Here is a 26,641-nt window from a genome sequence, read left to right as displayed (position 1 = left end):
GAGAGAGAGAGAGAGAGAGAGAGAGAGAGAGAGAGAGAGAGAGAGAGTGTGTGTGTGTGTGTGTGTGTGTGTGTGTGTGTGTGTGTGTAAACGAGGGTGACTGCTGAGAAGAGGCTGGCTGTGAGGGTCATGGAGGGAGGCGCAGAGCACAGCGGTCTGAAGACATCCTCATCGCTGCAGGGTGAGCTTCCTTACATGACTCACAGCAAGCAGTCACAAACACTGCTCCACAAAGCCGTCTTCAAAACCATTTCTACCTCAGGGATTCTAAACCATGGCCACAGAGTTCGTAAGACATTTTCACATGATTCTGGGGCTACCGGAGGAGAGCAGGGTGGCTTCAACCCCTCCTTTAGGAGCATGTGTGGAAAACCCAACACTACCGAACTGAATGTATTGCTGTGGTTAATTTTCAATTCCAAACCTGCAGCATAAAAATCATTTTAACACAGGGGTTGAAGAAGTCTATCCTCCTAAGGCTAGAATAATTTATTCATCAACCCCACCATTTAGATATACAAATATTATTCCTACCTCGAAGAGTTTGTTCCAGAGCCAGGATGAATTGGTAAAGACCCCAGTGGCACCTGACCCCAAAGCTACATCCATGGCACCTATAAGACACAAGGCCTCAGGTCAAGTGCAGTCTCTCCAGGCAGAATGGGCTCTTGCCATGGAGAGCCAAACAAACCTTAGTACTTACCCTATTTAGTGGCTTCCTCATTTTCAAAAATAGATAAGCTTAAAAACTTTCCTGTACATACTTAACATATTTTTATGTTTTTCAAGCCAGAATTCACTTAAATTATTAGAAATGCAAAAAAAAAAAAAAAAAAAAAAAAAAAAAGCTACTGAATTTTACCAATAATTTCATTTTAGGGATAACTGTTACTTATTTTTCATATTTCCTTCAGACCTCTACTTTTTTTTTTTTTGAGAGAGCTCTCACTATCACCCAGGCTGCAGTGCACTGGTGTGATCAGAGCTCACTACATGCAGCCTCAGACTCATGGGCTCAAGTGATCCTTCCGACTCAGCCTCCTGAGTGGCTGGAATTACAGGTACACATCGCCATGCCCAGATAATTAAAAATTTCTTTTTGGTCTGGGCATGGTGGCTCACACCTGTAATCCCAGAACTTTGGGAGGCCGAGGCAGGCAGATTACCTGAGGTCAGGAGTTCGACACCAGCCTGGCCAACATGGTGAAACACCATCTCTGCTAAACATACAAAAATTAGCTGGGCATGGTGGCGCATGCTTGTAATCCCAGCTACTCAGGACACTGAGGCAGAAAGAATCGCTAGAAATCAGGAGGCAGAGGTTGCAGTGCAGTGAGCCAAAATAGTGCCATTGCACTCCAGCCTAGACGACAGAGTGAGACTTGTCTAAAAAAAAAAAAAAAAAATGTAGAGATGGGGTCTCACTATGTTGTTCGCGCTGGTCTTGAACTCCTGGGCGCAAGTGTTCCTCCCATGTCAGCCTCCCAAGGCACTAGGATTACACACATGAGCTATCATGCACAGCCCAACTTCTACACTTTCATAAAAAACACTTAACGCCATCCTATATGTGCTCAAGCATGTGTTCTTCCTTTTATGCCTTAAAATTTTATTCCTCTTTGGCCAGGTGTGGTGGCTGACCCCTGTAATCCCAGCATTTTAGGAGGCCAAGATAGGTGGATCACTGGAGGTCAGGAGTTCAAGACCAGCCTGGCCAACATGGTGAAACCCCATCTCTACTAAAAATACAAAAATCCAGGCGTGGTGGCACACACCTGTAATCCCAGCTACTTGGAAGGCTGAGGCAGAAGAATCACTTGAACCCAGGAGGCAGAGGTTGCAGTAAGCTGAGATCGTGCCACTGCACTCCAGCCTGGGCAACATAGTGAGCCTCTGTCTCAAGAAAAAGAAAAAAATTCCTCTTTTATAAACAAATGTTTGAAAGTATCTTTAATTATTTAAAAATAGTTGGGCCAGGTACAGTGGCTCAAGCCCGTAATCCCAGCACTTTGGGAGGGTAAGGTGAGCGGATCACAAGTTCAAGAGATTGAGATTACGCTGGCCAACATGACAAAACCCCGTCTCTACTAAAAATACACAAATTGGCTGGGCATGGTGGCACATGCCTACGGTCCCAGCCACTCAGGAGGCTGAGGCAGGAGAATTGCTTGAACCCTGGAGGCGGAGGTTATAGGAAGCTGAGACTGCACCACTGCACTCCAGGTTGGTGACAGAGTAAGACTCCGTCTCAACAACAACAAAAAGAAGCCCACCATATGGAGGTATCATAATTTACGTACTACTGTCATTGAGGAATCTAATTTGTCAGTAATTTTAATCACATCTCAGTAAGTATTGCTATAAGAATTTGATGTCTGTTATGACTGCATCATATTTACTTGTTTCATCTTTAGTTTTTTTCCTCCAACAAAGTTGTGTCCCATTGGCTGAGTTCTATTTTTACATTAATTAGCATATTTGTAAAAAATCAACTTAACAATGCAGATTTGCAGGTCCTCTTGAGAAGAGACAATCAGGTACAGCCCCTTAGTGCTGCCTCCTTTCGCTGTGGTATTGGCTTCCAACAGTCTCGTTTGCTACCTGCCTGGCTCATATGTGAGGAAGTCAAGTGGGCCCAGCAAGCACGTTGCCTGGCATAAAGAAGCTTAAGTATTCATTGAAAGGAAAAGCGAACCTTACTACCCTTCAGTACCAGGACAAGCACTGAGCCCACCGCCAATACCAGCACAGGCATATGGAATGTCAGAGGAGACAGCACTGAAACTGGGCTATGTCTTCACAAAGTGGCATTTCTTCCCTGTAATGCAAAGTATGGCCAGGTTGCTCCTTAAATTCTTAACCATGTCTTTACATGAAACTGCTCATTAGCATCTCTCCCAAGGAAAACTGAAACTTGAAGATACTACTAACTAGTCGACCCTCCATATCCATGTGGTCTGCTTCTAGGGATTCAACCAAATGCAGACAGAAAATATTTTTAAGGGAGGGAGATGGTTGCATGGGTACCGAAACATACAGACTTTTTTTTCTTGTCATTATTCCCTAAACAATACAGTGTAACAAATACTTACATAGCATTTACATTGTATTAAGTAGTGTAAGTAATCTGGAGATGACTTAAGTATACTGGAGGAAGTACACAGGTTATAGATAAATACTGCGCCATTTTACATAAAGGATGTGAGCATTGTGGGTTTGCTATCTGAGAGGGGATGCTGGCACCAGTCCCCCATGCATACTGAGGGACAACATATATATACCCATTGATACTTTACAAGTTGGTGGGTTTTTACATAATTATTCACTTGTCCTCAAAATATTTCAATCAACTCCGTAAGAGTCATTTGTTAGTTTTAAAATTGTCATAGAAAAGATGGACAATCCCCCTCAAACAAGAACATGCTACCTTTCCTTAAAGTAACAGAAAATGCAGACATAAATATTTAATTTGGTCCACTTGGGACCACGGCTCTAAAGATGATTTCATTATATATTTAAATAGTTTATTTTCTATAATTCCAGAACTATTACCACCACCCATTTCAGAACTACTAGTAGCAGAGGCATACTCCCCATTTTCATTTATAAGGCACATGTGGAGCCCTGTGTTGTGATGCTCACCGATCGATGTTACCAGAATTGCTCATAATCTAGAAGAATCAAAGCCCCAAGGAAAGTGAGGATAGCACCACACTCATTGAATCCTAAATTATGCCTATGCAGTAAGAAAATGAAGAGAAGCACCGTGATTGGATAGCCATCCCCAAATATGTCACTCTTCCTACAATTTGGAGTATGGCCTGTCTTTCAAAGGACACTAACGTTTGTTCAGTGTCTGTGATATTCTGGGCCAGAGACATCAACCTGTATCATCTCATTTAATCTTCGCAGGAATCCTTCCTGTAAACAAAGTGCTATTATATCCCTTTTATGGATGAGACAACTAAAGCCTAGTCCAAAGTCACATGCTATTAAAAAGTAGGACAAGTTTTAAAATCAGGTCTTTTATTTCTGAAGACTGTGTACTTCTTCCTATCAAGAGCCTTAGGTTAGAAACTGGTTCTTATTCTCCTCTTTGAACCTGACCTTCTAGAACTCAGAAGGGGCTCAGCAGTATTTAGGGAACCATCACCCAGCGCGGTCTGAACCATTACCCATAAGGTCACCCTTGGTTACCAACCTTCCTACCTTCTCAACCTCTCAGACTAAGAAAAAAAGTGAAGTAGGATGCTGCTACTAAGCATCTAGGAAAAGTATTTCTCAAGTGGTAATTATGAAAGTTATTTTTAAGTTGTAAAACTTGGATGTGTCTGATGTATCTATCCTCTGTGATTCCTCATTTATAGTGAGGGGGTACCTGCTTCACCGCCACTGCCTCCCTGCCAACCCCCCACCAGAGAACCTCTACTTTTCAGCTTAAAGTGTTTGCTAAACTGAATAGGGAGACCAAAAACCACGAAAACACTACAATGCCAGCTTTGAAAAAGAACTCTTAGCAATAGACCTGTGGACTATTTTTAGACCGACGCATAAAAGTGAACATGATTTCTGCTAAAGTAAAGGTTCAACATGATCAGGGCAAGAATAAAACCAAAGGATACAAAATGATCTAATTTTCCTCTTAAAAGAAGTAGAGTATGACTTTAAGATTCAGAAATTAATTTTTTTAAAAAAAGGGGTAGAAGGCTGGGCACAATGGCTCATGCCGGTAATCCCAGCACTATGAGAGGCCAAGGCGGGTGGATCATGAGGTCAGGAGTTGGGAGGCCATCCTGGCCAACATGGTGAAACCCCATCTCTATTAAAAATCCAAAAATTAGCCGGGCATAGTGGCGCACGCCTGTAATCCCAGCTACTCAGGTGGCTGAGGGAGAAGAATCGCTTGAACCCGGGAGGCAGAGGTTATAGTGAGCTGAGATTGCGCCACTGCACTCCAGCCTGGGCGACAGAGCGAGCCTCCATCTCAAGACAAAAAAAAAAAAAGGGAAGTAGAGTCAGGATAAATTACTAGAAGAGAACTTTTAGATGAAAGATTATAAACATTGCGATTTGGCAATAAGACAACACTTGTTTGTCATCCCTTTAGGAATTTATTCCCGGCCCTCCAGTGTTGATGGTGTCACAACCTGTGTTAAAGATGCTTTCCAAAAACTCCCTCTAGTCTTTACAACTCCTCCAGGCAAATGGAATTGTCCCCAAGTACTAATGCTCAAAAGGGCCAAGGAACTTGCCCACGGCTGACTGACTAGTAAGTGGCACAGCTGGGAGTCCCCCATGAGCCTGGCCTTAAAGCTCAGGCTTCACACTGTTTCACTTCTGTTAAATGAGGATCTTGCTACCTTATAAAATGTGTTTATTATAAGATCAAGTATAAAAAGTTCTTGGGAAAACAAAAAAGAAAAGCTCTGAAAACTCAGAGGATATCAGATACGTTATAATTAGTTTAAAAAAGTAAAAGAAAACTATTGATTTGTGGATTTATCATGAATCTTTTCAGATCTGTATTAAATGCTAATTGTAACAGAAACCATCTTTCTTTCTTTTTTTTTTTTTTTAAGATAGCGTCTCACTCTGTCACCCAGGCTAGAGTGCAGTGGCACAATCTCGGCTCACTGCAGCCTCCACCTCCCAGGGTCAAGTGATTCTCCTGCCTCGGCCTCCTGAGTAGCTGGGATTACAGGTGCATGCCACCACGCCCAGCTCATTTTTAAATTTTTGGTAGAGATGAGGTTTCACCATGTTAGCCAGGATGGTCTCCATCTCCTGACCTCGTGATCTGCCTGCCTCAGCCTCCCAAAGGGCTGGGATTATAGGACTGAGCCACTGCACCTGGCCCAAAACCATCTCTTAACATTATTTTTATATGTCACTCTAGATGAGCTGATCTGGCCCACTTGCTATTTCTTGTTTTAAAGGTACAGCCCAGGCCAGGCACAGTGGCTCATGCCTGTAATCCCAACACTTTGGGAGGCCAAGACGGGTGGATCACCTGAGGTCAGAAGTTCGAGATCAGCCTGGCCAAATGGCAAAAACCCTGTACAAAAATTAGCTGGGCGTGATGGCAGGCGCCTGTAATTCCAGCTACTCAGAAGGCTGAGGCAGGAGAATTGCTTGAACCCAGGAGGTGGAGGTTGCAGTGAACCAAGATCGTGCCATCATACTCCAGCCTGGGCGAAAAAAGCGAAACTCTGTCTCAGAACAATACAAAAATTAGCTGGGCGTGGTGATGCACGCCTGTAATCCCAGCTACTCGGAAGGCTGAGGCATGAGAATTGCTTGAACCCAGGAGCCAGAGGTTGCAGTGAGCCAAGATCACACCACCACACTCCAGCCTGGGCGACAGAGTGAGACTCCATCTCAAAAAAAAAAAAAATAAAAAACAATAAAGGTACAGCCTGGAATGTTTTAAAACAATGAACCTAATATTCAAACAGTTTACAACTACAGACCAATTCCTCTGGTGAAAGATCTTTGAATGTGAATGGACAGAGCCAAATTTTGGCAAAATAATGTCCCAATTATAGTGTGTGAAACCCATGCAACAAGCAAGACTTCCTTCAAACAAAAACAAGGCAAGTGTGCAGTCTGACCTGTTAAGGTGGCGGCATTGAGGATGACCTTTGGGTTAAATGTGTGCGCGTAGCAGAGCGCATCAGCCAGTATGAGCCTCCCCTCAGCATCAGTGTTATCAACCTGCAGAGCGTCAAAAACAGAAAGGGTGACAGCATGGGTAACGAATGTGAAAACTAGACACCAGCAATTGTTTTCAATGGAAAATTCGGAAAAAGCCACTGTGACGTGTGTCATTATCAAAGCCATTCATACACTTCAATGAGAATAGGAACATATCTAATCTGGAGAGTAAATATGATTTAATAATCGCCCAGCACCTTGGGAGACAGAGGTGGGTACGTGGCTTGAGCCCAGGAGTTTGACACCAGCCTGAGCAAGATGGTGAAAACTCATCTATAATTAAAAATTAAATAATAATAATAATAATATAATAATACCTGTGCCAGAGCTGATGACCTAAGGTTGATGGCTTTGGAAGCCAAAATAAATAGAAAAATATCTAGTCCATTTTACCCACAACTTCATAACATGAAGAGGAAAAATGTAAAGATTTCTGAAAACAAGGTTAAAGAGCTTAAGAAACCTACAGCTACATAGCAGTGTGAATCCTAGAAATGAGAACTCTTGCAACTTTAGTAACACTTCCTAACTATATTCCCCTTTTTTTGTGGTTTTTTTGAGACAGAGTCTCACTCTGTTGCCCAGGCTGGAGTGCAGTGGCGAGATCTCGTATCACTGCAACCTCTGCCTCCCGGGTTCAGGGGATTCTCCTGCCTCAGCCTCCCAAGGAGCTGAGACTACAGGCGCACACCACCACACCCGGCTAATTTTTGTATTTTTAGTACAGACAGGGTTTCAGCATGTTAGCCAGGATGGTCTCGATCTCCTGACCTCATAATCCGCCTGCCTCAGTCTCCCAAAGTGCTGGGGTGATAGGTGTGAGCCACTGCGCCTGGCCTATATTCCCTTCTTTTAAATGGCGGTCCAGTCGTCATGGGCGGCTTGTACACACGTGCATGCACATGCCACCCGGAGGACCTGCTGCTACATCCCCTTCAATGCAGGGCCCATGGTGTAGGACAGTGTTTTCCACCTCAATACCCAAAATGGAAAAAAGTCACTCATAGCACAGGTATATCCGGATGACAGCCCACAGCTTTACTGCTTTGCTGCACTCTGCAGGGCTGGCTGCAAATTCATGGAAACGTGTGTGTACAGCATACAGGAAGTGGGATGAACAATAAGTCTGGAAAAACATTCTTCAAAATCCCAAAAACAGATACTTCTGCCTTTGCAAGGAAAGCTACTCAGGTGCTGGGAATAGTGGCTCATGTCTGTAATCCTAGCACTTTGGAGCCCAAGGTGGGCTGATCGCTTGAGTCTAGGAGTTTGGGACCAGCCTAGGCAACATGGCAAAACCCTGTCTCTACAAAAAATACAAAAAATTAGCCAGGCATGGTGGCGTGCACCTGTGGTCCCAGCTACTCAGGATGCTGAGGTGTGAGGATCACCTGAGCCTGGAGAGGACAAGGCTGCAGTGAGTCATGCTCACGCCACGGCATTACAGCCTGGGTGACACAGCAAGACCCTACTACAGGAAAGGAAAAGAAAAGCTACTAAAGACAGCACTCTCCCCTCATATGGTGCTGGGGCTCTGCACCCATTCAAGCTGTGGTTACGTGGCTACTGTGGGATTCCTGAGGAATACCAGATGGGCAGTGCTGTGTCTTACATGTACAAACCTGTATGGTCTTCCCGTTCCTGGCTCTAACAACATCCCCTGGCTTGTTGGCCTTGCCGCTGGGCATATTTTCACAAAGAGGGGCCAGACCTATTGGAAAGAATATATGAAAGCACACAGTATATGCTGGGTCTAAACATGCCACTCATGAGACAAGAGGCCACCTATGAGCCACTAGAAGCAACACACAAAGGCCATCTTAACCAAGTGATCAAATTTAACATCGCCAATGACATAACTGACACTTTGTGTCAGCAACAGGACGTACATATCACCATGTAGCATTCTTCCCAAAGAAATCTAACGATTCTAATCAAGAAGAAGCAATTTAAATACAAGTTGCAGAATATCATGAAATAAACCTAGACCCTTCAAAACTGTTAATGCCGTGAAAGAAAATAGGAATAGGGTCTAGACTCGAGAAATCTAAAGGGACATGGCACCAAAGGCGATGTTAGTTTTTCTATTTAAAAACTAAATATAGGCTGGGCACGGTGGCTCACGCCTGTAATCCCAGTACTTTGGGAGGCTGAGGTTGGCAGATATCTGAGGTCGGTAGTTTGAGACCAGCCTGATCAACATGGAGAAACCCCATCTCTACTAAAAATACAAAATTAGCTGGGCATGGTGGTGCATGACTGTAATTCCAGATACTTGGGAAGATGAGCCAGAATTGCCTGAACCTAGGAAGCAGAGGTTGCGGTGAGCTGAGATTGCGCCATTGCATTCTAGCCTGGGCAACAAGAGCAAAACTCCATCTCAAAAAAAAAAACAAAACTAAATATAAGTAAGTAAAATGGACTTTTTTTTACACAACTGGAAAGAATTAGGTTACTGCATTAATCCTTGGAAAAGATAATGGTTTTGTCATTACATAGAATGTCCTTTTTCTTAGAGGACATGTCATGGTGTCTGCAATTGACTTTTGAATAGTTCAGGAAAAAAAAGTGCTATGATAGTGAAGGAGGGGGTTATGTCTGACAGGCCCGGATTCTAATCTACCTTCCTTGTGCAATGGACATGACACTGGGGATTGTCATGTAACCTAAGACTCTCTCCTCCTTCCCTGTCTCCTCTGAAATTAGTGTGAGTAATGCTATTTATACAAATTCCCAGCACCGTCCCTGGGAGTTTGCATCCTCTATTACTAAGAACTGCCAAATAATGAACACTTTTTCTGTCCCAGGAGCTTTCTGTGTGTTGCATCATTTTACTGGCCACAATCCTACAAGGCAATCAGTCAACGAGCCACAACTATCGGGCAAATTTCATAATGTCAACTACAAACCTGACATTGTGCTCCTGACTGCTAACCATTTTTTGCAGAAGTAAAACAAATCAATTCCAGTTACAGCCCACTGGTTGCAAGATACATTTAGCTCATTCAGCTCAGACAGTAAAACACTTATCTGAGCTAAATAGCTTCTGCTTGATAACTATTTAAAAATCATTTCTTATCTTTTCAGATTAGGGGCATCATGTCTGTTGTCTCTGTTCTCCCACCTGTCTGGAATCCAGAAGCTCTCTGAGATGTAATCCCTTGCTCCACTTACCTATAATATTAATGGGCAAATTGAGCTTTGCAGCAGACACAATGGCTGAGCATATAGTTGCAGCTCCTCCCATGTCAGCCCTCATGAGGTCCATATTTGCAGAAGCCTTGATGGAGATACCACCACTATGGGGAAATGGACAATGTGCAATATTAATAGCAAAGAAGATGGCCAAAATCACTTTATTTAAAAAGTACATAAACTGAGGGTTAACAATCACATAAAAGCACCATGTAATGCTGGTTGCCATGAGCTGTGATTGCGCCACTGCGCTCCGGCCTAGGCAATGCAGTGAGACTCTGTCTCAAAAAAAAAAAAAAAATTAGGCTGGGTATGGTGGCTCACACCTGTAATTCTAGCACTTTGGGAGGTCGAGGTAGGCAGATTGCTTGAGCTCAGAAGTTCAAAACCAGCCTGGGCAACATATTGAGACCTCCTCTCTACTAAAAAAAAACCCCAAAAAACAGTTTAACTTTCTAAATTTTATTGGCTATATTGTTTTTACAATACACACTTTAGTACAATAGTATAATGCATATAACTTATAAAAAAGCATGCATATTTTGAAAGGGATGTACTCGAAATCTTTTACTGATGGGCTCTACCAGGAAAATCATTTGGAGATCAATGCTTTAAAGGCAAAAATATGAACCAGTGGGTGGAAGACACAGGGAGGCACTTTGACCTGCTAATATACAGAGACCACACTGCCAGCAAGCATGCCACTGACAGGGTCTTCCCATGCTAGAAGCATTTGGGAAAGGGCCCAAAATGAACAAGAGGACATCAACATCTTATGGTTCTCTAGCGGCATTTTCCAAAGTAGTTTCCAGGTAACATGATTCCCAGGAATCAGAAATGAAATACAGAAAACGCTACATTCTGTACCCTGAGAAGTCCTGTAGTTAAGCAAATGAAATGAAAATGAAACCCTTCATGTGCTTCTCTGACCTAGTTTTCCTTGCTAAGTAGCCTTTCTTTTTTTTTTTTTTTTTTGTAGATAGAGTCTCACTCTGTTGCCAGGCTGGAGTGCAGTGGCACGATCTTGGCTCACTGCAACCCCTGCCTCCCAGGTTCAAGCAATTCTCCCACCTCAGCCTCCCGAATAGCTGGGACTAAAGGCATGCACTGCCACACCCAGCTGACTTTTGCATTTTTAGTAGGAACGGGGTTTCACCATGTTGGCCAGGATGGTCTCGATCTCTTGACCTTATGATCTGCCCGCCTTGGCCTCCCAAAGGGCTGGGATTACAGGCGTAAGCCACCGCGCCCAGCCTGCTAAGTAACCCTTTTTACGCCTCATACTCACTGGCATCCCTGAAACTTTTTTTCGGTGGCAAATGCTTTCCATGGGAAATACTGAACCGCTTTCTCAGTTCAGCCTCTCCTTGGTTGAAATAACCAGATACAGTTGCCAACTCTAAGAAATACTGATGGTTTAATAAGATTAATGGGAGCTAGACTGGTCAGCTATAAGAAGTAATAATCTGAAGCAAGCATAGGGAAGACAGCATAATCCAAACAAGAGCATCACCACCAACCTCATGGAGAATCTTTAACAGCCACAGAGGACAAACAAAGTGCTTGGCAGAAAATTTTGAAGACATTTTAGGGAGAGCACAGTGGCTCACACCTATAACCCCAGCACTTTGGGAGGCTGAGGTAGGAGGACTGCTTGAGACAAGAGTTTAAGACCAGCCTGGGCAATGTCATGAGACCTCATCTCTATATTAAAAAAAAAAAAGGACACACCTGAGTATGACTTCTGACTCCACTTATTAGTTATGGAACTTTGAACAAATTATTTAAACTCTGGGTCATGGTTTCCTTACCTGTAAAATGTCTACAAAACCTAGCCCACAGGGGTATAGTTACGGCTAATACATGCAAAATACCTGATCGTCTCTGACATATACTAAGCATTTTATAGGTGGTAGCTTAATAAATTTAAAGTAATGTATACCTTCAACTGAACACCATGCTTTTGAATCAAACTATAAACCAGCTGGGCGCGGTGGCTCATGCCTGTAATCCCAGCATTTTGGGGGCTGAGGTGGGTGAATCACTTGAGGCCAAGAGTTCGAGACCAGCCTGGCTAACATAGCGAAAACCCATCTCTACTAAAAATGCAAAAATTAGTTGGGTGTGGTGGCGCACACCTGTAATCCGAGCTACTCAGGATGCTGCGGCACGAGGATTGCTTGAGACTGGGAGGCAGAGGCTGTAGTGAGCCGAGATCATGACACTGCACTCTAGCCTGAGTGACAGAGAGAGACTCTGTCTCAAACAAACAAAAAAACAAACACAATCAAACAAAAAACACCCCTATAAACCAAGTAATTTAACTGCATACAAACAATTCACCGAAATACAAAGCACAGACACCATAAAAAAATACCTGTCAAAAGTAATTCCTTTCCCAACAAACACCAGGGGTGGTTCATTTGCATTGGGGCTGCCTTTGTAGTGAATTTCCAAGAAGACTGGGGGCTCATCAGATCCTTTGGCCACACTGAGGAACGATCCCATTGCCTGTTCCTCAATCCAAGACTTGGGTCTATAGGGCAGAAAGAGGGAAAAAGCAAATATACTGTTACCTTTATTTCAAAATAAGAGAAAATGCTCATCACAGCGAAAAGTATAATATACAAGCTCTTAAAGTATACACACATTAAGTTTCAATAATCAGGTCCCATTATTTACTTTCTGTATATTCTTGGGCAAGTCACTTGATTCTGAGCCTCTTTCCTCATCTATAAAATGAGGTCTATAACTCTTCCATCAACAGATTATAGAGTTACTAAGAGAAGTCATGTGGCACCTAATACAATGTACTAATAGTCTATGGTCTATGTAATTAATCTCCTCCCTCCCTAATACAATGTACTAATAGTCTATAGTCTATGTAATTAATCTCCTCCCTCCCTAATACAATGTCAACTAATAGTCTATGGTCTATATGATTAATTTCCCCCCTCCAATCTACTCAGATATTTCTACAATTTTAGTTTAAAGATGAAGTTAGAAGGCCAGCTGTGGTGGCTCATGCCTGTAATCCCAGCACTTTGGGAGGCCGAGGTGAGAGAATTGCTTCAGCTCAGGAGTTTGAGACCAGCCTGGGCAAAAAAGTGAAACTGTCTCTAAAACAAATAAGGTAAGATATAATAAAGATGAAATTAGAAGCCAATGCAGGAGGATTACTTGAGCATAGGAACTTGAGACCAGAAAAAATCGGCCAGGCATATTGGTGCATGTGCAGTTGTCCTAGCTACTCCAGAGGCTAAGACAGGAGGATCACTTGAGCCCTAGAGGTCAAGGCTGCAGTAGGCCACGATCTTGCCACTGCACTCAACCTGGGTGACATAGCAACGCCCTGTCTCTTAAAAAAATAAAGTTAACAATAGGCTCTGAGACCACAAAGAGTGCTTAAAGATAGGTAAGGGCTCCACTGCTTTATTTCTAAAAATCACACACAGACAAAAAAAATCAACCAACAAACAGCAAATGAAAGCTATCTTCCAATGACCTACTTATTGGAATAAATAAATATCCTATTATTTATTAATAATTTATTAATAAATAAATATCCTATTATTTATTAATAGGATATTTATTATTAGGATATTTATTAATAGGATATTAATAGCAAAAAATATCCTATTTATCTGCTTTTTTAGAATTGTTGAATTCTATCTTTCTAATGTTGTCACACACCGTTTCGCACAGTTCCAACTGTAGCTTGAGGCATCTTTGATTAAGTGAGAAAACTAGTTAGTTCTTACTTAACAAACATGGGATCAGTGGGTAACAGAATGGAAACAGTCCTTAGTGCAAACTAGAAAACTGATGCCATATTACTCTTCCTTCTAGACTGGGAACACAAAAGGGCTCTGTATTGACTTCTGGCCATGGTAACTAGGTCAAGAAGGAAATCCTATACTCCCGCAGACCAGCAACAACCATAGCCAAGGAACGTTCCTCCAGCACTTGCCATCCATTTGTTAAAATAATTAAACTAGGACTGCATCATGGTGGGATGACCAGCACACTTCAAAGGGAAAAAAAAAAATTAAATTGGAAGATAAAACGGTTTTAAAAATCACTTCAAAAAAAAAAAAAAAAAAAAAAAGCCGTGCAATGTGGGCATATTAAATCAGAAACTAGTACCCAATGTTTGATTCAAGTCCTGCCCTTGTGGAAGAACTGCCTGTGTTTCCTTGATATACACCCACCTACACTGGAAAGTGCAGCGATGCCTCAGTTTAACGAGTCATACCCCACCCATGTGTCCTGCCTGGTCTCTGCTGAACTCTCTTCCCTTTGCTCAGCTCAACTTCCTCACCTGAACCGCCCTGCCCCTCTCACTCTATGCAATGTGCAGGACTCTGCTTTAGGCTTCATAGCCTTTTTTTTTTTGGAGACACGGTCTCATTCTGTCACCCAGGCTGGAGTACAGGGGTATGATCTTGGCTCACTGCAACTTCCACCTCCTAGGTTCAAGTGATTCTTGTGCCTCAGCTTCCCAAGTAGCTGGAATTCAGGCACGCACCACCATGCCCGGCTAAGTTTTATATTTTCAGTAGAGATGGGGTTTCGCCATGTTAGCCAGGCTGGTCTCAAACTCCTGACTTCAAGTGATCCACCTGCCTCAGCCTCCCAAAGTGCTAAGATTATAGGCATGAGCCACCATGCCTGGCCTAGACTCCATATTCTTTTTTTAAATTTTTATTTTAGAGACAGTTCTTGCTATGTTCCCCAGGCTGGCCTTGAACTTCTGGACTTGATTGGTCCTCCTGCCTGCTTCCTGAGTAGCTGTAAATAGAGGCGTGCACAATTGCGGCACCAGCTCCATATTCTTTGGCAATCCTCGTCCCTCTGCTCCTGCAGCACCCTCTGCAAACCCCGTTTACTTGCCTATTGCTTCTTTTAACACCCTCGCTTTGATCAAGGACAAGGACCACTGTCATGCATTTGTATGACAGATTCCAGGCACACCAGAGCTGTCATAACCGCTATTTGCTGACCACAAAGTAGTTCTGGTGCTTCCTCAAATAAGGAAGAGGCTCTATCAAAGATATCTTATAGAACCTAAACATTGCTACTGATTAAACATATACCAACCATTCCAGAAATTTTATTAAGCTGTAAGTACTATGCTTCCTATAGACTATAAATTTTTCTTCACTCTCTCTAAACTGTAGGTACTTTCCTGAAAAAAACGTTAACTCTAATCACAATTAAATACTAAAAAATTCTTTTAGCCAGGTGTGGTGGCTCATGCCTGTAATCCCAGCACTTTGAGAGGCTGAGGCAGGCAGATCACCTGAGGTCAGGAGTTCAAGACCAGCCTGACCAACATGGAGAAACCCTGTCTTTACTTAAAAAAAAAAAAAACAAAAAAAAAAAACAGGCAGTTGTGGTGGCACATGCCTGTAATCCCAGCTACTCGGGAAGGCTGAGGCAGGAGAATCACTTGAACCCACGAGGCGGAGGCTGTAGTTAGCCGAGATTGTGCCACTGTACTCCAGCCTGAGCAACAAGAAAAAAAAAAAAAATTTAAATGGAAGTACCCTTGGGAAACAACTTTGACAAGAATTCTTTAGGTCAAACAAATACCTGTTAATTTGTTTTCATCATAAATTCCCAAATTCTCTGAGTTGATTTGCTTAAGGGGTTGGAGATCCCAACAGAGTGATGGAATTGGATGGGGAGCCTTTCAGCTCCAACAGCCTTCCACTGACACAGCACTCAGGGCTGCCTGGGAGCAGCAATACTGGAGTCTAGCTAAGGGAATCTATGTGGCAGAAATTCTCATCTCATGCCTAGTTAGGCATGCTGTGTTCTTCATTTGTGTACAAAAGTAAAGACAGAAAGAATTCACCAAAATAAACCATGTTAAGTTTCTCAAAAATTAAACAGAGCTACCATTTGACTCAGCAATTCAACTCCTAGGCATATACCAAAAGGAAATAAAAGTATGTTCACACAATAACTTATATACAATGCCCACAGTAGCATTATTCATAGTATCCAAAAAAACAACTGAAGTGTCCGTCCCTGATGGTTTCAGAAAATGGGAAACAGGGAGTAACTAACTGCTAACGGGTATAGGGTTTCTTTTGGGGGTTATGAAAATGTTCTAAAATTGACTGTGGTCATGGTAGCACAATTCTGTGAATATTCTACATATCAGGCCAGGCATGGGAGCTCATGCTTGTAATCCCAGCATTTTAGGAGGCCAAGGCAGGAAGACCGCTTCAGCCCAGGAGTTCAAGAACAGCCTGGCCAACATGGCGGGACGCATCTCTACCATGATTAAGAAATTAGCTGGGCATGATGGCACACACCTGTAATCCCAGCTATTCAGGAGCCTAGGGTGGGAGGCTTGAGCCCAGGAGTTTGAGCCCATTCATGCCACTGCCCTCTAGCCTGGGCAACAGAGCAAGACCCTGCCTCAAAAAAAAAAAAAAAAAAAAAAATCATTGAACTGCACACTTTGCATTGGTGAACTGTATGGTATGTTAATTGTGTCCAAACAACACGGTTATGAAACATACATGTACATAGCATACCATGGCACTCCCTCTCTCTCAAAGGCAAGGAGAGAAAGAACCTCACTCAGCTCTATTCCAGCTCCCGTGTGGCCTCCGGCCGGTCATCTCAAACCTCTGGTCTCAAGTTATTCCTCTAAATAGTGAGGGAGCTGGATTTTAGGATCCCAGAGGCTCCTTCTGGCTGTAACATCCCGAGTCTGTGACACAATCCTGAATTACCTAATATGGACCTCGGTTTTACTACTAGCACTCTTGAGATTCTTCTCAATGATTTCAGCAAATCTGGTTGGCGTCATCTCGTTGGCTGGCGTCTCCATCAACTGGCGTGCCAAGTTCTGCCCAGAAGCAAACAGCACTCCTTTCTGCCAGGCCTCCTGATCCCCACTGGCAGAAGAAAGATAAAGTGACTGTCAAACAACCTCTCAAGAACTGACCACCTGAAGCTAGGAGACGCTCTTAGCTTACAGAAAATAGAAGAGGAAGACTACAAATCAAAAACAACTGGCACGCAGGACCTGGGTTCATTTTCTGTGATCTGTCCCAGGGCAGCAGACGGACGGTATGGTGCAAAGAGCCAGAAAACATAGCCACACGGAGCAGAACCAGAGGGTACCTGGTCAGGCACTTCCCTTCAGAATCCTCAAACTGCATAAAAAAGGGCCTGTGCTGTGAAGTCTTTTAAACTCTAAATCTACCACATAAATGAAGGGAAGAGGCTTCCACAGAAAGGCCCGTTTTGTTCTCCTTCACTGTATCAGGAATGGCGCAGCCCCAGGTGCTAACTGCAGAGAAAGTGTATGGCAATGGCTCTAATGTGGCACTGAAGACCTTTCTGCCTTCTTTTACTTAAGTCGGGGCTGCAAATTCCCACCCATCCATAAGCAGGGCCAGCTTTAGAAGAGAAAGGATACAGGCACCGTGGCTCTTCCTGTGGCAGCATGGAGATGGGTACGTAACAGTAGATGGCCTGGAAGGCCTACCAGTGCCCCGCCCTTGATGTGCTCTTTTGGATGATGACACAAACCCTATGAAATCAGTATTACAGGTCGGGCGCGGTGGCTCACGCCTGTAATCCCAGCACTTTGGGAGGCCGAGGCGGGTGGATCACAAGGTCAAGAGATCGAGACCATCCTGGTCAACATGGTGAAACCCCGTCTCTACTAAAAATACAAAAAAAAAAATTAGCTGGGCATGGTGGCGCGTGCTTGTAATCCCGGCTACTCGGGAGGTTGAGGCAGGAGAATTGCCTGAACCCAGGAGGCGGAGGTTGCGGTGAGCCGAGGTCGCGCCATTGCACTCCAGCCTGGGTAACAAGAGCGAAACTCCGTCTCAAAAAAAAAAAAAAAAAAAAAAAAAAAAGAAATCAGTATTACAACTCTACTAAACAAATGCAGAAAACGAAGCACAGAGATTTCAGTCACGTACCCAGCAAGGTCCCCCAATGAGTAAGCGGTGGAGCCAGGACTTAAGCCCATGCTGACTGGCTGCAGAGCCCACACTCTCCCCCACTCCCCACAGCTGCCAACCCTCGGGTGGTGCCAGGCCCCCACTATGCTTGGCACCGTCTGCTGAAGGTCTCATCTGGTTTATTCCTGATGGCAGGGACCTCATCTCCCAAAACCTAGAATAAGGCTGGCATGTAATAGGTGCTCAATGATCTGCCTACAGATGGGTCCTCCCACAAGGGTAAGGACCAAGCACCCAGAGGATCTCTTCATCTGTGTGATGCCTGCGTTTAGCACAAGGCCAGCAGCTGCCAGTTAAATGAACACATCTGGGTTGAAACCTGCGGGACACGTCTGTCATATCATTCTTCCCTCTCACGTAAGAGCTGCCTGGTATGGCTTCCTTGTAACCAGCAAACAGGGTGGGGTCAGGGAGTCACGGGGGAGACAGGCACATGCGGAGAGCCAGGAGCAGAGCTTGGGCTTGTGACCACTTTATTAAAACTGGCTGAGGCAATGGGGAGGTCACAGCCAAGCCATGCAGCAGTGCGGGGTGCTGAAAAGCAGGCAGCTCATATCCCAAAGGCCAGGCTGTCAGAATGCCAGGGAGGCCCACCCTCATCCTAATTTCCTTCCATCACCTTCCATAGAGCTTCGCCGACACGGCCGTCTTCTTTTTTTGCTTTAGGTCATCATATTCATAGAGACCAAGCACGGCTCCCTCTGCAGCAGCCTGAGCATCTCCACAGGGATCCACCTCCACGGAAGAGAGCTCCAGGTCTTGAATCTGCCTGCACCCCACTTGAAAGGACAGAGGAATCGGAAAACTGGAGTCAGTCCAAGACAACTGGAATAGCAGACAGCAGAGGCCTGGTGTGGCATGCTGACATAACACACCTGGGGTTCAAATCCCAGCCCTGATACCCAACCATTCTGAACCTTGTTTCCTCTTCTATAAAATGAGAGTGTGAGTGCATTTTACAGAATACCTCACTCCGAGGTGGCGGTAAGGACAGGGTGAAGGAGAGAATGCATAGCTCCTCACAGAGCAGTACAGGCTCTCAGCATGTGGCAGTTACTCCTAGGATAATTTCTGAAACACTATGATTTCCTGATGAAGCTTCCCAATTGCCAAGAGCTTCTCAGATTAAAAATGACAGGGAAATGATGGCGCTGAAATTATAGACAAGGAACTGAGCAAAGTCCATTATTAACGCAGCATGTTATGAAGATCAGGTCAGCAAAAACTCCCAGATAGAAGTTATTAAATAGCCACTTCAATGAACTTTGAAAGTAAAGTTAATGAGCATTTATAACATATACAGGCCTAAAGAGTAATCAAGGCAATTATCACTGTTTCAGAAATGTCTTCCAAAGCATTTTTAATCACGGCTCTCCTCAGCATTAGGCCCGTCCTGCTGTTTAAGGCTAAGTGACTCAATGGCGTTTACCTGTGACACACTGGTAGTGGGCACACGCCTTTGGCTAGTGCTAAACAAGCATGCCACGCTTTGCTTCCTTACTCTCCTTATTTGTAAAATCTGATGACTCTGTGTTATTTAAAAGTCAAGCAACACCAGGGTGGCATTACAAAGAATCTACACGCTAGTTTCTGGTAGAACACAGCTCTAAAACTACAAGAGTGAACAAATGGTAGTAAAACATCGAAACAAGGTATGGATATATTAAAATTAAAATTCCATTAGCTAACCTGTATTAATCATAAGGCCAAGCATATTCAGCAAGAGGAACTGAATTTTTGTTAAGATGAATGATTTCTGTGTGAATGTGGTAAGGGAGGGCAGTTGGTAGAAGGACAAAAAGGGGGAAAGAGAGGTCGTCATGAACAGTGGATCCTCAGGGTTCTCTAAACTTAAAAGTGAAATCACCTGCAACGGCAGCTCTGATGTTTTCTTTGCCTTCATGCCAGTTTTCCTGTTCGTCGATTCCAGCTGCCTTTTTGCCGAGGCCAACTAGCACCACGCTTGGGAAGTCCTGTCCCACAGATAACACCAAATCAACCACTTTGTTTCTTTCAGGCATCTTTTCCAGCAGGGAATTCTACATGTGGAAACTCACTGAGGTCCCACACAATTACTTTAACCACGGCAACAGGGCTAAACTCATGGTGAAATTTGGTTGTGGTTTTTTTTCCTTTAAGCCCTTGTATCCTGGCAAAATTTTATAACTTCTATGTTTGAGAGGCAGAGTGAGTGAGGATACTCTTGCAAAAATTTCTATGTAAGCCAGAGCCACAACCGGATAAAGAAAGCCTTCAGAGATTGAGGAATATAGGATATGCAGTATTTTTTATAGCAATTCGTCTCTTAATCTTAAATACTTCTGCTTAATACTGGAAAAATCATAAAATCCAACACAAAATATTTAGTATGACTAGACAGCCACAATACTTGGTATTCAGTAGGTGCTCACTGAGGGTTTACCGAATGATCATGTTCATTTCATACCTGATGCAGACCATAAAAGGTTCGAGTCTTGCCTGCCTTCAGAGGTGGTCCAGATCTAAAACAAGAAGAAATAGTCGTTTTAAAACAAGTAGTTTGCTCGGCTCACTTGGGAAGGGACACTTACATACTCAGCATTATCACACTATTCTGCTAACTGCTTCTGTAGTCTTGCTTCACTTGTTTTTATCCAAATACAGAATGCTCTCAAGTCAGATGTCTTTCTTAAAAAAAAAAAAAAAAAAAAAAATAGAGACAGAGTCCCACTATGTTGCCTAGGCTGGTCTTGAACTCCTGGGCTCAAGCAATCTTCCCACCTTGGCCTCCCAAAGTGCTGAGATTACAGGTATAATACAGATTACACTGCTGATCTACCATGCCCAGCTCAGATTTCTTAGGCGTGGCCTTTCTAATTCTAGCTCAAAAGCTATTTAGCAAACTTTCAGATTAGATCTAACACAAATGTATTTGAAAACAACAGTGGAAAACAATGTCATGGCTGTACAAAGGCATCTGAGCACAGATTGACGCTGAATCGAATGAATCTCAAACCTTTTCAATAAAAGACAGAAGACACCAAAAACACAGTAATCTAAGTGGTGTTCGGCTTGGAGGTTTTCTTTGTGGTTTCTCTACAGATCGGATACCTGACACCGGATACTGCCTATCCTAGGCAATTTCCAAACAAAACAGATCCATGACTATAAGAGGCCTGGAGCAAAGAAGCTCTGGAATGCAGCTGACAGCCATCCATTAAGGAAGGCAGGTTAGCTTTCGGATGAATGAATTAATCAATGCACTTGAGAATGCTCTATGTACTGCTGGTAAAGGACTGATAGTTGAGAGGAGATACAAATTCTCTTTTCTGATGATTAGATAGCTATTAGATTCTAATAGGCTATGTATCATTCGAATAATACACAGTTGCAGTGGTTTATGTGGATACTTCTATGTCTGCCAAAAACAGCCTACAGTTACAATGTTTCCCTGCTGTCAGGATCTGCAGCCCCATGGAGACTTTTGGCATTTTACCTATATCCCCAGGTGATTCACAGGTATTTTAAATTTTAAGAAGCCCTTGAAACTCCAGGCATGCAAGAAGAAGCAGAACCCTTAGGCTGCTTTTAACTGTCCTAGGGACACTGCTGTCTCTCACAAAGAAAAGGGGAGTTAAACAAGGTAGAGAGGCTGGTGGGAAGGCAATGGGGAGGAAGAGGGTGGGGAAAGTGAATTTGAGCCAGGAGGTTAGGCTGAAGAAATCTAGTACTTTCCAGATTCTTCTGGATCAGTCCTTCACAATAGATTTATGATTGCGCTGGAAATGGCCTGACTTCCCAAAACTGCAGACCCACCCATACTGAAACAGAAAGTACCAAAGCGCATTCCAGAGAAAAATGCTTTCAATTCTGCTCTGGCCAGAGCACTTCCTAGCATTGTCTCTTCTGACAGAAAGGCATAGAAAAGTATTCTTGGCCTGGCACAGTGGCTCACAGCTGTAATCCCAGCACTTTAAGAGGCGGAGGTAGGCAGACCACTTTGAGGCCAGAAGTTCAAGACAAACCTGGCCAACAATGGTGAAACCCCATCACTACTAAAAGAAAAAAAAAAAAAAAAAATTAGCTGGGAATGGTAGGCATGCCTGTGATCCCAGCTACTTGGGTGTCTGAGGCATGAGAACCACTTGAACCCAGGAGGCAGAGGTTGCAGTGAGTTGAGATCCTGCCACTGCCCTCCAGCCTGGGCAACAGAGCAAGACTCTGTTTCAAAAAAAAGAAAAGAAAAAATATTGTTTCAATTTGGGGGCACTTTAAGAACTGTAAGCACTAGAGCACACAACCAACACTTACATGTTCAGTGTCTCTCTCAGCTTTCCAGCTATCAATTTATCAAAATTCTCTCCTGCACTTGTGAACTGTGGCACATCATCTTCTTTTTCTTTGGAATAGATTCCTAAAACAAGACCCTGTGAATGAGCAAAAAATATCAATATAATAGAATTAAAGTAGATCCCTTAGAGAGGCTCAGGAGTCCCCAAATTTCAGGAGGAACAAATAATTCCACCCAAACTGTGTCCTCCCTAAGGGCAGAAGAAAGCCAAAAAAGAAGCAGGTGCTGGGGTCAGTTACATGTGCACCTGCTGAAGAGTTTCAGATTCTTGCCAAAGCAAGACCCATAGCTACCCACCCTGGACCTTGCCTTGGGTTTTGTACTCATTGCCAGGAGATAGCTTCACTTTCATATAAAGCAGAAAGATGTTTTGTTTAGAAAAATCCATTTGTCACCAAGTTATATCCTGAAAAAATTCAGAATATGCCCCTACAAAATATGCCACTTTGGCACATTGATTATTTTGAGCAGAAGGCGCTTGAGAAACAGCAAGTGCAGAAGGGCTCTCTGACCTCCCACTCTCCTTAAAAGCAGGTCATACAAATTCCCATGAGAAAGGTGCTCTCCCTGTTCCAGGAAGAGGAGAACATTCTTATCACCAGAAACTGGAAGTAAACACCAAAATGGACCTGCACAAACAAATCTACTGAACTTACCCTTATCTTCTGTAAATTACCCCATATATTTCCTAGTCATTATTCCACAATTTAGTAGCCCTAACCCAAAACCCTGTGTCTTGTCACATCCCCACAATGTATTGTTCTTTGTTTAAAAAGGATTACAAGCTTTTGGGCCGAACGCTTCTTCAGGTCTTCATTTGCCTCTTGCAGACTCCTGTGTATATGTAAAAACAGCAAATAGAAATCTGTATCCTTTTCTCCTGTTAATATATCTTATTTCAGTTTTTGTAGGCCCAGTCACAGAACCTAGGTGGGTAGAAGGAAGATTTTCCCCCCCCTACAATCCTCAAGTGCAAATCCCGGATATTTTAGGATGCTGTTCCTGTCAAGCCAAAGGCTGTGCCTGCCATCATAAGGACTGTTGCCACATAAGAACTGTGGTCAACTCAGAGGCTGAAAGAGAAGTACCAACTTCCCAGGGAGGGGTAAAAGCATTCTAAGCACTTAGCAGCTCACTCCCTTCATCTCCTTCACAAGCCCCAGGTCTCAAATACCAGAAATGAGAAAGCAAACCTAGTAATACTTAGTATTTACTTTTGCACGGCAATTTATGACTTTAAAAGTGTTTTGTCTGCCTCATGGCGACTCTGTGAGGTGGAATGAACATGTAGTCTTATTCCCCCTTGATCGATAAGGAAACTGAAACCTACTTTAACACAGGCGCGCTCCTGTGCGGTAGGGCTGAGTGAAAATCCAGATGTCTTCACGCCCAGCAGTTGGTCTTTCCACACAGACACTTAGAATAATGCCCTCTCTGTCTTTTCCACCGAGGGAAACAAGATTCCTTGGCAATGGTAACTTTGCCAGGTTCTAACTTTCTTAAGAGGGTTCACTCCGCGGGAATCAATGGATCTACCTGGGAAGCTGTTATCTAGATAGGGTGTGGCACAGTACTGGAGACAACACTGGTCAGGCGACTGGTCCCTCCGCCACTGAGGTGTCTGCAGGAGATCGGAGCTCAAGCTCCGCCTAGAACGTTCTTCTGCAGGGACAGTCAACTCTTTCTGGTGTTCAGGCATGACTCCCAAGCACGTGCTGGTTCCAAGAGCCATTCCCTTTCCAGATCCTTCACATCTAGAGAGAGATCTTCGACATTTTCTGGAGTTCACTTTTTTTCTGGAAGACGCTTTAATCCTGGGAAACGTGGGTCTCTCCGCAAAGCCCTTTTCTCTAGAGAGACATGCTTTTCCTATAGAAACTCTTCCAAGCCACTTACTCCCTGATCTTTCACTTCCACTGGGGAAGGAGCCCTGTGACTCTGGGACCTCAGAAAACCTTTCACCTTGCCAAACTCGGGGTTCCTCCAAGGGCTCGGGTGGGAGCCCCACCGCCGTGTCCTTCCCCGGGTTACTGCGAGGACCCCTGGTGACGACTGGAGCAAAGGCGCGCCGAGCGGGGCCGGCTAAAGAGCGGCTACAGCCTTTACTCCCTCGCCCCGAGCAGGGGAAGCGCGCCCTCAATACGACCAACGGGGTCCTCCGCGGCCTAGGCCGATCCCCGCAAGGAGAGAATTTACCTTTTTAACTGGATTTTGCAACTTGGCGTGGACACCCCGGAAACCACGGCTTCGACCCGCCCCGCTGCCCCAGTCGCCCCCGGGCAGGGCCCCAGCGGCGGACCGGGAGCGAGCCGTCGCCTCTCACCTTCGTCATGTCTGCGGCGGAGAGACCCCAGCTCCCGAAGCGTCTCACGGCCAGACGTCGGACGACGACTCGCCCAGGAGCCGGAAGAGGCAGCAAGAACATCTTGTCGGCTCGGCCCCTCGCGCCGCCCTCCAGCGAGCACGTGGCGCCCAGTGGGCGGGCGCGCGCCTGGGGGCGGGGCTTTGTGGGGGTGCGGCCGGCGCGCGCGCGCGGACTGGCTCGGGGGTGGAGCGACCGGACGTGCGTCTAGGGGGCGGGGCGGACGGGCAGCACCGGTGACTGAACTATTGGCATCAACCCGCGGCTGTGATGGGGGCTCAGGGGTGTGCTCCATCCGTGTGCGCGTGCGCCTGCGCATGTTGGCGGGGGCGAAGAGGTAGGGCTTCCGGACGTGGTTTGACAGTCCCGGGACATAGGCGAAGTAGAGGGGCGGGGTCGGGAGGCTGACGTCACAAGATGGATGGAGAGGAGGCGGGGCGAGCTCTGCAAAGCGGACGTGGGCGGAGCGCTGGGCGACTCCCGGGAAATAGAAACTGAGTGCCAGAGCTTGTTGTCAAGGTTGCTGAATAGACGACTGCATGGTGAAGACACTCCCACTAAAGTTTTTTTTGGTTTTTTTGAGACGGAGTTTCTCCCTGTCGCCCAGCCTCGAGTGCAATGGCGCGATCTCGGCTCACTGCAACCTCTGCCTGCCGGGTTCAAACGATTCTCCTACCACAGCCTCCCGAGTAGCTGGAATTACAGGCACCTGCCACCAGCCCAGCTAATTTTTGTATTTTTAGTAGAGACAGAGTTTCACCGTGTTGGCCAGGCTGATCTCGAACTCCTGATCTCGTGATCCGCCCGCCTAGGCCTCCCAAAATGCTGGGATTACAGGCGTGAGCCACCGCACACCGGCCTGAGTTATTTTTGTTCGTGTCCTTGACTTTCATCTGGTTGACGGATGCAACGCTGTAAATACTGTTTTTGAAAATGATGTAACCCTGTTAGGTTCGTTGACTCAGCACATAGCAAGTCAATAAGTTCCAGCAGAAAAAGAGGTGTCATCGTGGGGTCGCCAAAGGAGGTGATGGGAGGAAACCTCAAATCCATCGCCCTGAGGAATTTGGCATTAGGGTTTTTAAGGGTTTTGGAGAGGGCTATAGTGTGGAGATTGTTATCGTTTTAAGAGACTAGGGTGAAGTCATGGGACAGGGAGATAAAGAACCTGTATTCTTATGCTGACCCCTTTCCTCTCTGGGGATCTTCAAACTGGTAGCTAGAATTCAAGGTCTGAGAAACATCTTAAGCAATCTTTGAACAAAAAGCTTATAATTCTAATGTCAGAGATACTGTCTACAGGAACAACGGGAATGCAAATCAATTGTTAAACAGTCTTACGACCTATCTATAGGAACAATGGGAATGCAAATGCTGAGTGTCTAGTGCTAGGTGACTTTTAGCAACAAGGAAGTGGGCCAAACTGATTAATGCTTAATTATAACCATATTTCTGCCCAGAACTTGGCATGAAATTCTTATCAACCCTGTGGCAATGGTTTAAATAGAAAGTTTTCAAGTAGTGCTCAATATTTTTATGTATTTTTATTTTCTGTAAAGCTTTTTAACTTTTTTTTTTTTTTTTTTCTTTTTTTTTTTTTTTTGAGATGGAATGTCGCTCTGCTGCCTAGGCACAATCTCAGCTCACTGCAACCTCCGCCTCCTGGGTTCAACCGATTCTTCTGCCTCAGTCTCCCGAGTAGCTGTGGTTATAGGAACCTACCACCACATGCAGCTAATTTTTGTATTTTTAGTAGAGATGGAGTTTCACCATGTTGGCCAGGTTGTTTTGGAACTCCTGACCTCAAGCAATCCACCCGCCCTGTCCTCCCAAAGTGCTGGGATTACAGGTGTGGGCCACCTCGGCCAGACTGCTGTGGTAAATTTCTTAGTTATAATTTTTGCAAAAGCAGTTTCATTCTCATTGTCTGTTTCCCCCCAGTCATCTAGGGAGCTATGGCTTTCATCTCAGTATAGCCAGTGCCTAGATTTAGCATTTAGACTGTCCCTGGAAGCAATACAAATTGCTCATAATATGTTT

At 44.5% G+C, this 26,641-nt stretch overlaps 1 protein-coding gene across 1 annotated transcript in view; it reads right to left on the bottom strand.

The window, feature by feature from the left end:
* LAP3 (leucine aminopeptidase 3) overlaps positions 1-24,919 on the bottom strand; it is a 27,737-nt gene extending 2,818 nt beyond the window's left edge. Inside the window, exons 1-11 of the mRNA XM_032273150.1 lie at positions 24,563-24,919; positions 22,200-22,315; positions 20,356-20,410; positions 19,777-19,882; positions 18,529-18,688; positions 16,662-16,826; positions 12,287-12,445; positions 9,889-10,013; positions 8,337-8,425; positions 6,612-6,714; positions 535-614 (exon numbers count right to left, since the gene is read on the bottom strand). Of these exons, the coding sequence (XP_032129041.1) occupies positions 535-614; positions 6,612-6,714; positions 8,337-8,425; positions 9,889-10,013; positions 12,287-12,445; positions 16,662-16,826; positions 18,529-18,688; positions 19,777-19,882; positions 20,356-20,410; positions 22,200-22,315; positions 24,563-24,664 (1,260 nt within the window). The 5' untranslated portion in view covers positions 24,665-24,919. The remainder of the gene's footprint in view (positions 1-534; positions 615-6,611; positions 6,715-8,336; positions 8,426-9,888; positions 10,014-12,286; positions 12,446-16,661; positions 16,827-18,528; positions 18,689-19,776; positions 19,883-20,355; positions 20,411-22,199; positions 22,316-24,562) is intronic.
* Positions 24,920-26,641: the final 1,722 nt, after the last annotated feature.

This window comes from Sapajus apella, unplaced genomic scaffold (assembly GCF_009761245.1).
Source record: "Sapajus apella isolate SASKATOON/1434 unplaced genomic scaffold, GSC_monkey_1.0 scaffold5, whole genome shotgun sequence".
Classification (NCBI taxonomy): Eukaryota; Metazoa; Chordata; class Mammalia; order Primates; family Cebidae; genus Sapajus; species Sapajus apella.
Note: the sequence above shows the minus strand (reverse complement) of the source record. Positions and strands in the feature narration are given on the sequence as shown.